The sequence below is a fragment of the Mytilus trossulus genome, chromosome 11 (genome assembly GCF_036588685.1).
Source record: "Mytilus trossulus isolate FHL-02 chromosome 11, PNRI_Mtr1.1.1.hap1, whole genome shotgun sequence".
In the NCBI taxonomy this organism is placed as follows: Eukaryota; Metazoa; Mollusca; class Bivalvia; order Mytilida; family Mytilidae; genus Mytilus; species Mytilus trossulus.
The window spans coordinates 50688931-50705967 of NC_086383.1; the positions used below are offsets into that span (position 1 = coordinate 50688931).

Consider the following 17037-nt stretch of genomic DNA (forward strand, 5'->3'; position numbering starts at 1 on the left):
CAAAAAATTTCATAAGTGGGTAATCACCGTTCTTGAGTTTATCTGCTTTCCTTATCAAAGTAAAAATAAGGACCATTACTTCTAGAAGAAGATGCCTGACAGTTCTTTAGTAAAGACAATATGTAGAGCTCAACATTCGGAAAAATTTTTGCCTGGTAAGATTTTTCTCTATACGTTCTGTACGTTGTATATATATAGATTCTTACATTGGTACCAGTGGATTATCGGATTTATCCAATCGAGATAGTTAAATTATCAATTTTAAAGTCCGAGCTGCCTCGGCGAGGACTTTAAAATTTATAATTTAACTATCGAGATCGGATAAATCCAATAATTCACGAGTAATTATGTAAGAATCTGTTTCTCTAATGATTAAAAAAATCATTTTCTTTTTTTGTTAACCGAAAATCCCCTTCGAGTACCTTTCACATTGCACGAAGTTGTCAATTTCATTAACACCTGTTATAGCATATTTTGGTTCATTCCTGATAGCTTTTAAAAGGTCATGACCCTTAAAATCATCCAATGATCTTCTGAGATCACCGGCAACCACACATTGATTAAATTTTTTTATACAATGGGTTCGGATAGGGATAAATTTCCAAAGAATTAGAGAAACAGGTTTTCAAAATAATAGACTATGTTTGACCCCGCCATATTATTTATGTATGTGCCTGTCCAAAGTCAGGAGCCTGTTATTTAGTGGTTGTTGTTTGTTTATGTGTTACATGTACATATTTGTTTTTTGTTTTTATATAAACAAGGCTGTTTTTCTCGTTTGAATTGTTTTACATTGTCATAATGGGGCCTTTTATAGCTGACTATGCGGTATGGGCTTTGCTCATAGTTGAAAGCAGTACGGTGACCTATAATTGTTTATGTTTGTGTCATTTTGGTCTCTTGTGGACAGTTGTCTCAATGGCAATCATACCAATTCTTCTTTTTTACATGCTTTATAAAACCTGCATTTTATCTCTATGCATTTCTATGTTCTACTTTTAGCTATGTCTGAAATATTTCTAACCTAGATTGATACCCAATCTTGGGCCAGTAGTTTCAGAAGAAAAGATTTTTAAAAATTATCGTCAACAGATGACTGACGCCAAGTGATGTGAAAAGCTCACAGTAGCCCTTGGATCTTCAGGCCGGATGAGCTAAAAAGAAGTCTATTTTATAACAATACAAGTGACAAACACATGATATATATTGTACATAAACCAAAAAAAAAATAAAGAATGGTGATTTGGACAGACACAAAGAAATTTGCAAGGTTAATCCTGTTTGAGAGTGATCATCCCTATAACCTATTATTTTGCATGTTTTGTAGAAGTATTATTAAATAATTATAATGTAGACAGTTGAAATAACTGTCTGTGTTTAACCTGTATAATTTATGTGTCAATTGCTATAACATGTTTAAATATATTGTAATGATAGTAGGAAAGGTGAACATATAATTTTCAAAGGTTGGCTTACATGTACATGTACATTGTAAGTTGAAGAATCACTTGTTTGTCACAATTTTGAATAGACAGGAAAAAGTTATTGTTTTAAATTGCTTTACCAATTTGTTATCACTTTTTTATTGTTATAATATAAGCATATTAGTAATTAATACTAATTATACATGTATACATCTGTCATTCAGGTGATAGGTTATAATCAAGACCTTGTAATCGAGTCACCTGTATTTTTTATAACTGTAAAAATGATATATCTTCAAGAAATAAAATATGGAAATATTAAATACAGCCATTCTTAATATATTAGAAGTATATTGCACAGCCAATCTGAATCAAAAACCCTAAAGACTAAATATCATATGCACAAATTTGCAATTATCAACTGTTAGGTTGGAAATTTTCTGGAAAGCTATAAAAATAAATTAATTCATAGAAATATCTGACATCATGCTCTGATTTCATTTTGAATATAATAATATTTTGATTTATATGTTAAACATGTTAATTATAAAGGTATTATGTAATAAAATTTCTGTGACATGTTCATATGTATGTTATACATTTTTTTTTTGTACTTGTGAGTATACATTGTACCGGTACATGTACATGGATTGAGAGTTTTCACATTGGCACTAATACCACATCTTCCTACAAATGTATATCTATGCATGTCATTACAGTGTTTAAAAAATAATAATAAACATATCTTTACTACTAAACATAATTTCAGGGCATTCTATTGCTGACTATGCAGTATGGGCTTTGCTCATTATTGAAGGCTGTATAGTGACCTATAGTCATAATAGTTGTTAATTGCTGTGTCATTTTGGTCTGTTGCGGAGAGTTGTCTCATTGACAATCATACCACATCTTCTTTTTTTTTTTATATAGAACAATTTTATTTTGCCACAAATCTTCTGAACCATTCAATGTCAGAAATAGTTACATGTATGATATGAAACATAAATGTAGCTCCTAAATTCATCTTTAAAATATTTTTTTCCCACAGAATTCAATGCCAGTTTTTAAGAAAATATCCAACAATGTCACAATATGGTCTAGTAGAAACATGTACATAAAATTGTAAGCAGTGTCCTGTATACAAAAAAAGTAAATACACATGTTCATGTACTACACATGTATGTACAAAATTTTAGTTTTCAAGGCAACATTCCATGTAGTAGTCATGGTAATAGACCAAGAAAAAACTTACTACACCTTTCAATCTTAATGCGAAATTTATTAAAATACTGAATGATTAATTTGAGAATATTGAAAGATTACAATGTATTTTTTCAACGGCAGGGATCATTTGACTATGGTAGAAGATAATTTAACTGAAGACCATCATAAACAGGTCATTGAGTTTCTTGCGTTAGTGTAAAAACATTGGTCACAAGTACAAACTGTAGTTTTGCAAAAAAATAATCAGAAAAAGACTTATAAGGGCGTGATAAGGGATTCTTCAGGCCTGCTTTTCAGAAATTCACTTTCAACACATTTTCGTAGGAAGTGGTTACTAAAAAGAAAACATGTGTAGCCTTTCAAGACGTCATAACGATTTGGTCAAGCTCATCCCCCAACCCTTTTAACATAACATGCATAAGCAACTGGTGTAACAGCACAACATTATAATTTGTTTTTACCTTTTTTCCTCCTACATGTATGAATATACACCTTATCGCTTTTTGTTCGACATTACTGGTCATCACAAAGTTTCCCGTAAATTTTAGACGTCATACATTTTGTCATATATATGATAATACAAAATATCTGATGCCACAATGGAAAAGTGATTGTCTCGTGACGTCAATAGTTCAAGCAGGACAGATTGTCGAGTCAGGCCGGACAAATCGCGATAAGTTGTATTTTGTAAATTAATATCATATAATTTGGACAAAATAATGAGTTATCATGGTTATCACTGTTATAAAGATTCATGACTGAAAAAATAATATTTATTCATCCACTGATATAACGCTGCTTCAACATTTAAGAAAGCAATAGATATATCGATATTTACTTTGTTTTAGTGTTTGAGTGAGAGAGAGAAAAATATCTGGCAAAAGTTTGACGTTTGGAACAAACACTCTTTGTTTCATTTGTTCATGACTGATACGCTATATATCAGCAATGGTTGGATTGAGCAAACGTTTAATTAACAAGTGCTATGGATTGTTACCTTATTATCTACTAAAAACAAATACAAACAGCTGATTTCAATCAGAAAGACACCCACAATAATTTCGCCATGTTTATTTGTATGTGTACTTTCTACTTCCGGTAAAAATCAAGAAAGGTAACCTGTGGTAATAAACGCGGGAAATTTCAATTTATTAGATTAAAATAGTAGAATTTGATACTTTTGGCATTTAGTGCAAACCTTTTTGGCAACAATATATATAATGAACTGTTGTAAAATAAACAAACTAGCACTACTTATATAAACTTTTGATTCAAATGATTGGATTACTTGTCAAAATTTATACTTCATTCTATCAGAGACATATATACACATATATGTCTCTGATTCTATCGACTCGGCCGTATCAGAGACATATGTGTATATATGTCTCTGGCCGTATGGCAAGCCAAAGTGGACAAAAAGAGCTATTTTCTAATATTAGAAAATCATTTTCTAATATTAGAAAATCATTTTCTAATATTAGAAAATCATTTTCTAATATTAGAAAATCATTGTCTAATATTAAAAAATCATTTTCTAATATTAAAAAAGAAAGTCTATTTATTAATATTAGAAAATGATTTTCTAATATTAGAAAATGATTTCTTAATATTAGAAAATGCTTTTTTAATATTAAAAAATCATTTCTTAATATTAGAAAATCTTTTTTTAATATTAGAAAATCATTTTTTAATATTAGAAAATCATTTTCTAATATTAAAAAATAAGGTACTTTTTAATATTAGAAAATCATTTTCTAATATTAAAAAATGGTTTTCTAATATTAAAAAATGATTTTCTAATATTAAAAAAGGATTTTCTAATATTAAAAAATGATTTTCTAATATTAAGAAATGATTTTTTAATATTAAAAAATCATTTTCTAATATTAAAAAGTACCTTATTTTTTAATATTAGAAAATGATTTTCTAATATTAAAAAATGATTTTCTAATATTAAAAAATGATTTTCTAATATTAGAAAATGATTTTCTAATATTAAAAAATGATTTTCGTATATTAGAAAATGATTTTCTAATATTAGAAAATGATTTTTTAATATTAGAAAATGATTTTTTAATATTAGAAAATAGCTCTTTTTGTCCACTTTGACTTGCCATACGGCCGTATATTCACATTTTTTCTTAATTTGAAACAAAAGACATATATAGTCAATTGTAGTAAGCATAGTCATTTCTGTTATCTTTTCATCTTTTAAACTTTTTGTTATAGTTATTTTGTTTCTCAATCCTTGGAATAATGTATTTATTTGTTTAAACAGCCACTTTGTTCCGTCAGTTATACTTTGTTCCGGCGGAACTTTTCAACTAGTTATTTCGTTCCGATGGAACTTTCCAACTAGTTGTTTTATTGCGGGTGCAGTCGAAAAGTTCCGGAAAAAAGTAGCTAGTTGAAAAGTCCCGGAACAATGTAGCTAGTTAAATAGTTCTGGCTGAACAGAACAACTAGTTAGCAAAATTTAAGTTGTATTTCATAGCTCACAAAAAACGGAATAAGTTGCATTATCATGCAAATTTAGTATTCATAGTACATCACAAAAGAGAAGAATACCCCCTCCTCATCAGTATCTTGGTTCCCCTTCGAAAGGATAAAATATAATATGTTGCGCTTTTACTTTGCATCAATTCTCCAAATGGAACTTTGTGACTGGTTGATAAGTTCCGTTGGAACTTTTGGGCTAGTTTGTTAGTTCCGGTTTTGACTAATTTGGCAAAAAGGAACTTTCTAACTAGTTGATATGTTCCGTTGGAACTTTTCAACTAGTCACTTTGTTCCGGTGGAACTTTTAAACAAGAGGAAGAACAAAGTAACTAGTTAATAAGTTCCTCCGGAACTTTTCGGCTAGTTAATTCTTTCCGCCCGGAACTTTCCAACGTCGGAACAAAAGAGCATTTACATATGGAGCAAGGGCATGTTTTTTTGTTCTACGGTAGTGAGCCAGAAGAGGTTCATTTCTATTTTTTGCTTTGGGAAGATCTTCTGGCTCTCTTCCACCTCTTCTTTTTAAATAGGTGGTTTAGACAGCAAAGACACAAAACAAACATGGCGTCGTTTAGTCTAAATGACATTCATAAATTAATGAATGAAGATATACTAGAATGTGAGCTTTGTTATAAACGTTTTTATGGTATGACAGCCTTAGTAGGACATATCTGTAGAATGATAAGCTGGATGAATATAAGAACTATACGGATAGTAACAGTTAAGGGACAACTATTTGAAATCAGTCTAGAGACGGGATTTTGATTCTTCTCTAGGTACAGAAAACCATCAACATTTTGAAGATTACTTTCCGGTGCATGCCTGATTGAGGTTGCTAATTCATTTCATTTTTTTTTTTATTTATTTAACTTTACAATTTTATTGAACTTTTTTTGTACATTTTTTTTATTATATTTTCATTAGTGATTAACGCTTATTTCGATACTCATGATTGGGCTAGTAGTTAGTTTAAATCAAAAGATGAGGAATGAAGAAGGAAAGAGGACATCATTATTCATTTTAATTTGTCGATAATCATGCCTATTTTTGTTTGCTCTTACCAGACAACCATATTCATAAACGAAGATTACCTGTCTCCCATGCCAACAAATAAATAAATGTCAGATGCTTTTTTCTTATCTAACACAAGTTTAAATTGATGCTAATTTTTCAGTAACGCCCAGTGACAAATATTTCATGCATGTTCAGGAAAACACGAGAGAAAAAGTCGGGTATATAATATTAAAAAGAAGAGATGTGAGTGATATGATTGCTGATGACACAACTATCATAATATGAAGTAGTGGATGAAAGCAATAATAGGAAACCGTGAGGCCTTCAACAATAAAAAAAACAAAAACGATACTGTAAAGCCGTTTATTATACGCCATCAAACGATAAAACTAATACGGCCTAATTATACAAAACAAAAGAATTTGAAAAATACCAAATATGAGTTAAGACATGATCCAACGACAAACACTAAACTACATGCTCCTGACTTGGGACAGGTTCATAAAGAATATGGCAGAGGTTGATCATATAAAAACGAAGATGTGGTATGATTGCCAATGAGACAACTCTTCACAAGAGACCAAATGATACAAAAATTAACAGCCATAGGTCACCTGATCATACGGCTTTTAACAATAAGCAAAGCCAACACCACATACTAGTAGTGAGCTATAAAAGCCCCAGAAATCATAAAGGTATTTTTAACAATTCAAAAGAGAAAACAAAGAAGTAACACATCAACAAACGACAACCACCGAGTTCCTGTACCAAGTCAGGAGCCTGTAAGTCACTGACTTGGGACAGGCACTTACATACAAAATGTGGCGGGATTAAACATAGTAGCGAGATCTCAACCATTTCCTAACCAGGGATAGTGATTAAACAGTACACCAACAAGTTTGTGAGCGCTCGATCCTACTCGAAGCGGAAACAGTAGTGTAGCAGTACAATTTAAGAACAACCTGTGCAAATCAGTTGCAATTTGATTAGCCGAAAAGGTCGGTACGAGATACTCAAAAGAAACCTGCAAACTAACATTAAGACCATAGACTCAAAACATTGAACTAAGAGTATTTCCAATTACTGCAAGTTTGTTCAAAGCTAGTTGCAACTAGTTTTGAAATAAATCTTGTAATCCCAGACTGAAGTATCAATCAGTACACAACAAACTGATAAAATTTATTAAAAAGAAAAGTATAGGAAACCACAGGCACTTGTTTCTATCCATTGGAAAGACCCACTATCAACGTATATTTACGAGAAGGTATACCCAACTACTTTTTTCACCTCACCGCTTAAAACCCTTATTTCTCTGTCAATTCAGTCTCATTTGTTTTTGTTTTATACACCATTCGATTCACGAGAAGTTTATCTTTCAGATGATATGCATTGTATTTACCCTTAGAGTACCCCTTACCCCCAGTACACAAGATTTGTCAATGAAGTTTCGTATGATCGTTTAGTCTTACAAAATCAATGGATATAAACAGGTGCCTGTGATAGGAAACGTCTGGTTTACGTTGCATACTAATATATGGATCGATATATAATGAAAGCATTTGAAAAGTGCTAGTCCGAAGGTTTTGACCATCGAAATTTTGCATTAGAAATAATAGTTAGGACCTGAGAAGATTTTCTTCATGGACCACCAGAAAAAAATGATTTTGAGAACTTTCTGAAAGCTTTGCTTTATACAAAAATAATCCAGTTCGGTTACTTAAAAAAAAAAAAATAGATAGACTAAGATGTCCTTTTTGTAAATTGATCCGAGTCATATTCCAGACAAATATTAACGAATTCTTGTACAGAATGAGATTTTCTTAAAAATCTAAGAGTGGGGGGTAAAGCCTGATTTGTTTAGCAACATTGAACTGAAGAAAGGCACAAGGAAAATTGTAACGAACAGAGCACAATTTTACAGTGGACGTATCTTAATTTTCTAAAAAAAAAAATCGTCCAACATAACAAGAACCTGCAGTATTCGACGGCAATTTTTATTTTATTTTATTGATCTTCCATAGAATATCTCCAGAAGAGGATCAGATTCATTTTTTTGAACTCTTCTCCAGAAGACATTCTGGTGATGTACAGAAGAGACCAATAAAACCCGCCCCAATAGTCCAGTTTGCTTCCGACCTCAGTAAACTTAGAAACTTTCCAGATGCTAAAATTTTCAAATACCTTAAAAGATGTTTCAGAACTTAATGTTTTGAGAAAAAAGAGGTCAAGCAAAACAAAAATAGAAGGAGGACAAACATCGTAATGACCGGGAGAAAAAACACGATCAGCACCGAAAACTTAAGACAGAACAACACGAGTCTTACATGATAAACAGAGACGAAATCAGCCGTTCTGGAAGGCGCCAGTAGTGACAGTAGGCATGCTGTTAATTTAAAATAAAAACCCAACGAGAAAGTTACAGTAGTAGGTGATGTTTAAACATGTCGAAAAGATGATGGTATTATACCTAACTTCGAAATTCTTCCGTTTGTCTATTCTTTTGATGTGTTTAAGCTTTGGGTTTTGCCATTTTATAAGTGACTTTCCCTTTTGAATTTTTACTCGGAGTTCAGTATTTTTTGTGATTTTACTTTTTTCAAAACAAAACTGTTGTACAATGCACACAGACTGTGTTCTAAACCTTTTTCAGTTTCCAGTTTTACCAAGGCTTTTTGTCCTTATTGCATCAACATTTCAGTATTAAACAAAGTTGAACCATTCTACTCAAATGTACCACAATGAATTCAAAAGAAACATAGGCGGACCCCCCCCCCCCTTTTCGTGGGAAAAAAAATGTTGATTATATAGGGAATCACTGAAACGTGACTGGATAGGGACAGCGGCTACCCTTACAAAAAGTTATGAATCCGCCACTGAGGAAGAACAACTTAGACATGGAGTGGAAATTATCAAGAGGACATTCAAACTCGAGTCAAACAAAATTGACAAAGTTATGTGGCGAAATACGAAAACGACGGAACAAGACCAGAAAAACTAAATGTAAATATTCAGCAACATGAATCCCACCAAATAGGGGGACAAATAAGCTCCACCGGAATAATGAGAAGTTTAAAAGTTTCACAAGTTTGTCCATCATTTTCTACACATTTGAAAATGCCTGTACCAAGTCAGGAATATGACAGTTGTTGTCCATTCGTTTTATGTGTTTTGTCATTTAAATTTTGCCATTCGATTAGGGACTTCACGATTGAATTTTTCCTCGGAGTTCAGAATTTGTGCTTTTACTTTTTGCTATACTGTAAAGGTTGAACGTAACCGTGCATGTCTCAATTTCTTCCCTCAGCCAACCTACATCATCCGGAATTTGTTACCGGTTTATAATGAACTTGGTCTTGAGAGTGAACACTGATTGTACCTTTGGATTTATGTCACAAATGCTGCATAAATAGCAGGACATGAGTATATCGTTTACAATTCATACAATTTTTAACTTCCAGGTTGTCTGCTTTGTATATGATTTACTGATATTTTAACCGAACATTTATTTCCTGTTTTTTATGTACAATCTCCATTGAGATATCTTGAATTGATTACAGTGTTACAAATTGTGTAAGTCTTCTGAATTTATCTCCAAATGTCGCATGAGACAGGACACTATTTCTTTAAAAGAATCTGCTAGCTATATATATATATATATAGTGAGAGGTTGGATTTCGTTCAAGTGTTGTTTATTTTTCACATTCATACCTATTATACGAAAAAAGAAGATGTGGTATAACTGCAAATGAGACAACTGTCCACAAGCGATATGTCTGGTTTTTTTTTCACACATTGTTGTCAACATAAAAGAATTTAATACGATTGTCATCCAACTTGATACAAGAGGAGCGAAAGATACCAAATAGAAGGGATAGTCAAAACTCATAGATTGGAGATAACCCGACAAAGCCATGAGTAACAAAGAAAAAGACAAATCTCCTTGATTTGATTGCCGTGTATGTCTTCTAAATTATTCTCATAATGCCGTATAAAACAGGACACTCTCATCGAGAGAGTCTTTTTATATCTGCTAAAGATGAGAGGTTGATTTTGGTTTCAAAGTATTTCCTTATGTTTCCGTCACACAAACCTACTTCTTAGATACATTTGTTTGTACATTATTCAGCATAATATGTAATAATTTTTGGAAAAGAAGTATTTGCATAACATTAGCATTGACCTAACCATGCTAACACAGTAACTCAATATCAAATCCTTTTAACGATTAAAAAAGTATGTGACTAGCTGGAGTATAATTTTGAATAGCATTTAGGACCTAAATTCCAAAAGATTTCACTAAACAAAGCTTAGGTAATGTATTGCTGGGATAGAATGTCCTTTGTATTTCTAAAATTTCAAAGTTTTGTAAACAGTTGATTTGTAATTGTGACTAAATCAATAATAACTCATGTCAACACATCAGTGCTGATAACTAGGCGGAGGAAACCTCCACCAGTAGTGGCATAGCCTTATACATCCCGTCATTGAGTTATTGTACTACTGTAAATTTTTTTGTATTCTTGTCTTTCATTTTAGCTAATGTGCTTTGTCTTTTGACTTTTTGTTTTTATTGGTTGATAAATTTCTTTTGTTTTTATAGTAATTAAAAGATAATACAATGTTGACTGCTGTATCCCTAATTTTGACATGTTTACCTTTTATTTCCCTTTGGTTTTTTTCACACATTGTTATCAATATAATCAAATTTTATACGAATGTCATTCAAGTGAGATATTTAGCTAGCTATGCATCCTGGTTTAACACCGTTTCTTCAAAAGAAAGTGCATGAACCAAGTCCGGAAGATGACAGTTGTTATCCATTCGTGTGCTGTGTTATAGCTTTTGATTTTGCCATTTGATTAGGGATTTTCCGTTTTGAATTTTCTTCGGAGTTTTGTATTTTGTTATTTTGCTTTTTATGAACCCAAATGGAAGGGTTGAACAATTTGACGGTAACATGTCAGTTGATGGTACCGGGCAAGTTTGAGTAAAACATCTAGATCAGAATGAATATATATCTATAGATCAAGTGCTTAGGCTCAACGTTAGGGAATCAAAATACAAACTTAAAGTGTTGAACAATAACTATACATATAGTTTAAACTGATCAAGTAAAACATAAACAAATAAACCAAACATGATATACATGTATATGATAAAGTAAAACACTTCAAATAAGTCAACTATATTTTAATAATAGATAATGTTGACCAACCCTGATCAACATGAACAATGCTTGGTTTCCTGGATCCACCAGATGCTAGCACACTTATTAAATCCCCCATGCGTAGCTCAGTTGATACCACACTTGTTCCGCTCTGATCATTATCTCCGGATGATCCTTGAATATAAACCTGAGATAAAGTAATGTTATTTTTATGAATTTCGAATCCCGAATCGTTAGTACCAGAGTTCACTGTAACTGCAATAACATATACGCCATCTACTTCCGCTGTAAAGGTTCCAGTTGAATTAATGGCCGACAGGTTTCGTATTCCAGTCGACGTCTTTACTTCATTGAATTTTATTTCACTTCCAATGGTAACATCCCCGCCTGCATTCCATGCAGTGAGAGCAACAGTTACTGTAAATTTAAAGAAATACGGTAAAGAAAAAAAAAAATGACAAAAATACTGAACTCCGAGGAGATTTAAAACGGAAAGTACCTTATCAAATGGCAAAATCAAAAGATCAAACATGATGAATAAGTTATTTAAGTACGGTTTATTGGAAACTTAACTATGAAATACGTATAAGGAATCGCGGGAAAAATTGGTTTTGGTCATACTATAACTAAGACATGTTTGGAATATCGAAATATGAGGCATTTGGGAATCTCCCCAGATGTAAAAGTTTGAAGTCATAACCCATACATGTAAAAAAAAATCCATTAAATCAATTCTAAAATGTGACAAATTTCGTGTTAACTACAGATTTTTAGATGCTTTTGTTGTTTCCAGGAAATTGAAATAAGATTATCGTATGACTATAGAATAGAAACAAACATTCATTAGGCCGTTAACCTTCTCGTTTGAATATGGTTTATATTGTCATTTCGAGTCTTTTAAAGCTTACAATGCGGTGTTGGCTTTGCTCATTGTTGAAGGCCATACGGTGACATATAGTTGTTAATTTCTGTGTCATTTGGTCTCTTGTGGAGAGTTGTCGCATTGGCAATCATACCACATCTTCCTTTTTTATATTCAACCTGTTTTGATGTTAACCGAATATCATTATCATCCTGTTCCTCCTCCTCTTCATCATCATCATTATTATCTGTTAATCGACAATATGATTTCTGTCGCAAAAACATATGGACAAGAGGCAACAACAGTTTTACCGTTGTTTAAATATCATCAATCTTAAAACGAACCAGTCTGAGATTAATATAAATTAAAAAAAATATGTGAATCACGTGTACACTTTTACCATTATTAGTAATCACCTGGATAAGTGTTCTGTGCTATTGTTGCTACTTGAGTACTCAGAAACGTCTGATTAGCTTCCAAATTGGCTATTTTCAAATCTAGTGCATTTGTTAACTCTTTGTGAACAACTGTGTCTAAAAAAACCAAAGCATGTGTTGTTTAAGATAGAAGAAACACGTACGTGACATGCGGACTATAGAATTCATATCATTCGTAGGCTGGTTCTCCCCGTAGCAACATACAGGTATATAAGATACCATAGTGTGTCTTATATCTGACAGAGCCTAACAGAGAAAGAACAGTGTACCTGTCTATATCATTCTTTGGTTTGTATGTATGCGTTCAACAACACCACAATCAAGGAACGATGAAACATAATCTTAAACAACTAAGTGGCGTTGTCGGTTTATCTCCGATCTATGAGTTTGACTATCCCTTTCATTTGGTATCTTTCAAGTTGGATGACAATCGTATTAAATTATATTATATTGACAACAATGTGTGAAAAAAACCAAACAGACGTATCTTTTCTGGACAGTTGTCTCATTGGCAATCATCCCACATCTTCTTTTTTCATATAATAGGTAAGTGGAAGTATTTGATCACAGTCTGTTTATATAGAAATTAATCTGTTTAAAAAAGCAATCACTAAGTGGTCATTGTGTAAATATAATTATCATTGCGTAGGTCAGTATGGTTTAGGAGCTAATGCGATACACAAATGAGCAAACGAACAGAGTTATGAAATGATTTGAAAGTGGAATTTTCATAGATACACAACTAACTACAACAAATAATGGAAAGGACACTTGACTTAGCATAAGATTTGCATGAGAGAAACTAAAGTTTCATATGTTGTAACAGTCGATAATTCAAGCAATTAATTCACATCCTTAATTTCCATACTTACCATTTCGGGATTTTTCTCGGAATTCACCTTCAATGGATGTGATTTGCTGGGTAAGTTTGTTGCCAATAGTTTTGACATCCAATTGATTCTGACGGGTTATATTCGAAATTGCAATGATATCTTGATTCTGCACCATATTGTTGTATTTTAGTTGGTTCACTTTGCCTGATGTTGCCTGTACTTGCTGTTTTAAATGTTCCATGCTGACAACTGATTGGGTCTGTTTCAGGGTTGCAACATCTTGTGATAGTTTCTGGTTTTCATTTTTCAACAAAGTATAGTTCATTTCCAAGTCTTTGAATTTGCCTTCTAATACTCCAAAATTGTTTCGACTTAAACTGCACGTAGCAACTAGACCATTGACTTGCAGCTGCAAAGCCGAAATATCCTGCGTATGCTTCGATATGTCTTTCTGTTCAAGAGACTGCACTGTCTGTTGTAAGCTAGTAACAACATGCTCTAAGAGATGTCGTGCTTGTCTTTCCTCCATTAGCAAATCAACGACGGCGATATAATGTTTGTCAGTTATAACGTCGGGATATTTGGGCGTTGTACTGTCAATTAAAAATCCACTTACGCATTGGAAGATGAGAAAAATGAACATTGAATTATGAATCATCTCAGCCATCAATATCACAGACTTTTGTAAATACAAGGCAATACGTGCATTATCTATAATTGTCTTATCTACCAACACAAGTGGTTTGCCCCAATTACAATGACTTTACAACTGTAGATTATCTTTTTTCTTGTTTCTTGTCCTCAATGCTCTTCAACTTTGTATTTATTTGGCTTTTTAACTATTTTGATCTGAGCGTCACTGATGAGTCTTATGTAGACGAAACGCGCGTCTGGCGTATAAAATTATAATCCTGGTACTTTTGATAACTATTCTTGTGTACTATTATTTGTCTGTTTACTTTTTTAGCCATGGTAGAATTGTCAGTTTATTTTTATCTATTTATTTGACTGTTCCTCTGATATCTTTCGCCCCTCTTTTACTACACTGTCAGTTTTATTCCATATTGTAGTCATCTTTAAAACGTAACATTTTGTAAAGGATTTGAGTTAAAATGAATGATTGGTAAGTTGATTTAATGCATTGTCTATAGGAAAGGAAATAAAAAAGTATGATTTCATGTCAGTGACTTGAACAAATTTTGGTGATATATCCTTCATCAGTTAAGCTCGAGACAAAACGTTTGGGAAGCTACACAGATGAACGTTTGAGGGTAATTGAACAAACAAAAACATTCTAGACTGAACAAATCAAATGAACAAGGGTCATCTTTGCCGACTTAGAGAGTCGCAATCATTATTTTATCAGTTAACATACTGCCTTGAATAGCACCAACATAATTCATCTAAATAATACAAAGAGAGAAAGTATATATCATAACGAGTATATCCAGCCTCAATATTCGTCTTACTGGACGACAGATATTCATCTGAACACGTCATACAACACAAAATGACATATACTTGTCTGAAATTTAGAGGCAAGTGGTCTCATTCCTCTTCTTTCTCGTTTATCCAACTAGGACTTAAATGCCTCTTAAACGGATTTTTGAAAATCAATTACAGGTCATGACTTTATCAAAATGGAAACAAGGCTGCATATTATCAAATCTATAAAAAATAATTAAAAATTAGTTTTATAACAATATATTAATGCAATATTCAATTTAAAAATAACTTTAACGGTTTAATTTCACTGCAACAGATACTCATTTTGACAATTAATGTCCCTTCACTGAGTTCCAAGGCAAAAGTACTTAAAAATCCGAAACCTAAAACAAACGTTGCATATCAAGCTGATTAAAGTAAATCAATGCTTTTTACGAATGAGAAGCTTTTCTTACTCTTGAACAATTACAGCAAAGAACAACTCAAAATATTCTGTATTGTCATGCGAGCAGCATAAGTCGTGCAACTTCATATTTTTTTTATTTTCAATCCGTTGAATTTTCTTCTTTAACATCGTGGCTAATACATGTATATATCCATCCATTCATAATTACATTTCGGATATCAATAAAAATCTACTCATATGTTCAAAATCTCTTTCAATTTGTAAGATTGCATAAATGCATGTCTCGCTGATTTAAAGTCTCCTAATAGTTGAAACGCTTTACCTAAAATGTAGTAAGATGCAGCTTTCTGAGATGAATCTCTGACAAAATAGTTTTCTTCTATTGTCAAGTGTAGATCACGGATCGAATCCCGACATTGCTTGGTATTGTTCAGATAATAATAGCACATGCAACAAGGATATTTAGCATACACTACTGATGGAATAGCTTGCAAATAATCCGATAAGTATTTTTTTATCAGAAAACATCACATCTATTAGCAAAAATTTCCAAATTTGAACAATTGGCATTTTCTTTAATGAATGTAGACTGAATAATTCACAATGAATGTGTGACAATTGCAATCTTTAATAAAGTTTTTCGGGTGAACATTTAAGTATAGAAGATATCAAGGCTTATATTACACTGTTTAGATTCATATAAAAATGAAGCTAACACCAACCACCCGGTAACAGGATCATGACGAAGTTTATAAAGTAGATTACATTATTAGAATAGTAATTTTTGAATTCTATTAATTTATTCAGCACTTGTTTTGTTTTTAATGGGAAGTTGTAACTCCTGAAAATTAAGAATTAGAGCTTAAATAGTATACATTGCCAACCATAACTATTGAGAATGTGCAACTCATGTATTAGTGTTCGTTGTGTGTGTCCTTCTGTTTTGTTCTGAAACAAATTATATTCAGGAATAAAGTAATGTAACGCAAAAATTCGGGGGACCTTCCCGGTGGTGTTGTCGACGGGTAGTTCGTGACCCGAGATGATCCTTTTGCGTATATAAATGAGGGATTCTTGTGTTGCTTGGACCTTTTCTCTAACTTACTAAAATAAACACGAAGTCGTTGTGTAAAGTTCAACAGTGTATTCAAGTATCGTAAAAACACAATACACAGTAATAACGTAATAACAGAATATACAGTATATACAGATATAGCACACTAAGCAATATTGGCAATATTCTAATCTCGTTCTCTCGTCAGCTCTGCTGTTTCACAATTATCACTCCCTTATATACCTTCTCTTGCAATATGGGCTTGTGGGCTTATGGGCACCAGAGTTTCTGGGCTTATGGATACAGGGTTTATGGGCAACTGGGCAACCGGGCTTATGGGCACCAGAGTTTCTGGGCTTATGGGCAACCGGGCTTATATGCACCAGGGCTTATGGACTCCATACATATTAGGGCTACCGTGTACCGTGTATAATTAGGGCTTACAGGCTCCATAATTTAGGACCATAAAGCACCATGTAATACTAAGTCATAGATGGTCGGCCCTGAATATGAGGGTCCTAAAACACCAAGTTTACATACCCTATCAATTTTCATTACATAGCCCTCCCCTTTTTGAAAAACTGAACTTCCACTGTTCAGTAAAATAATTATAATAACAAAAACATGTTAAAAAAAAAATTCAGGCATACATGTAAATACCTATAAAA

At 32.5% G+C, this 17037-nt stretch overlaps 2 protein-coding genes across 2 annotated transcripts in view; both read right to left on the minus strand.

Annotated features, from left to right (window-relative positions):
* LOC134690133 (oxidation resistance protein 1-like) overlaps positions 1-3739 on the minus strand; it is a 54327-nt gene extending 50588 nt beyond the window's left edge. The window contains exon 1 of the mRNA XM_063550106.1: positions 3646-3739. The gene's annotated coding sequence lies outside the window, so the exon portion shown is untranslated. The remainder of the gene's footprint in view (positions 1-3645) is intronic.
* A 7608-nt stretch (positions 3740-11347) lies between these two features.
* On the minus strand, positions 11348-14069 carry LOC134690134 (uncharacterized). The gene is made up of 3 exons (XM_063550107.1): positions 13503-14069; positions 12610-12726; positions 11348-11748 (listed from the first exon to the last, which is right to left on the minus strand). The coding sequence occupies exons 1-3, from the start codon at positions 13990-13992 to the stop codon at positions 11348-11350; spliced, it is 1008 nt and encodes a 335-aa protein (XP_063406177.1). The 5' UTR covers positions 13993-14069.
* Between the last annotated feature and the right edge of the window lie 2968 nt (positions 14070-17037).

Excerpts from the sequence above, each read along its gene's own strand:
- LOC134690134 (XM_063550107.1), bottom strand. The coding sequence starts at position 13,992 with ATGGAGGAAAGACAAGCACGACATCTCTTAGAGCATGTTGTTACTAGC. Across the intron at positions 12,727-13,502 it reads CCGAGAAAAATCCCGAAATG|ACACAGTTGTTCACAAAGAG; the intron begins GTAAGTATGGAA and ends TGGTTTTTTTAG. Across the intron at positions 11,749-12,609 it reads AGCACAGAACACTTATCCAG|TAACTGTTGCTCTCACTGCA; the intron begins GTGATTACTAAT and ends TTAAATTTACAG.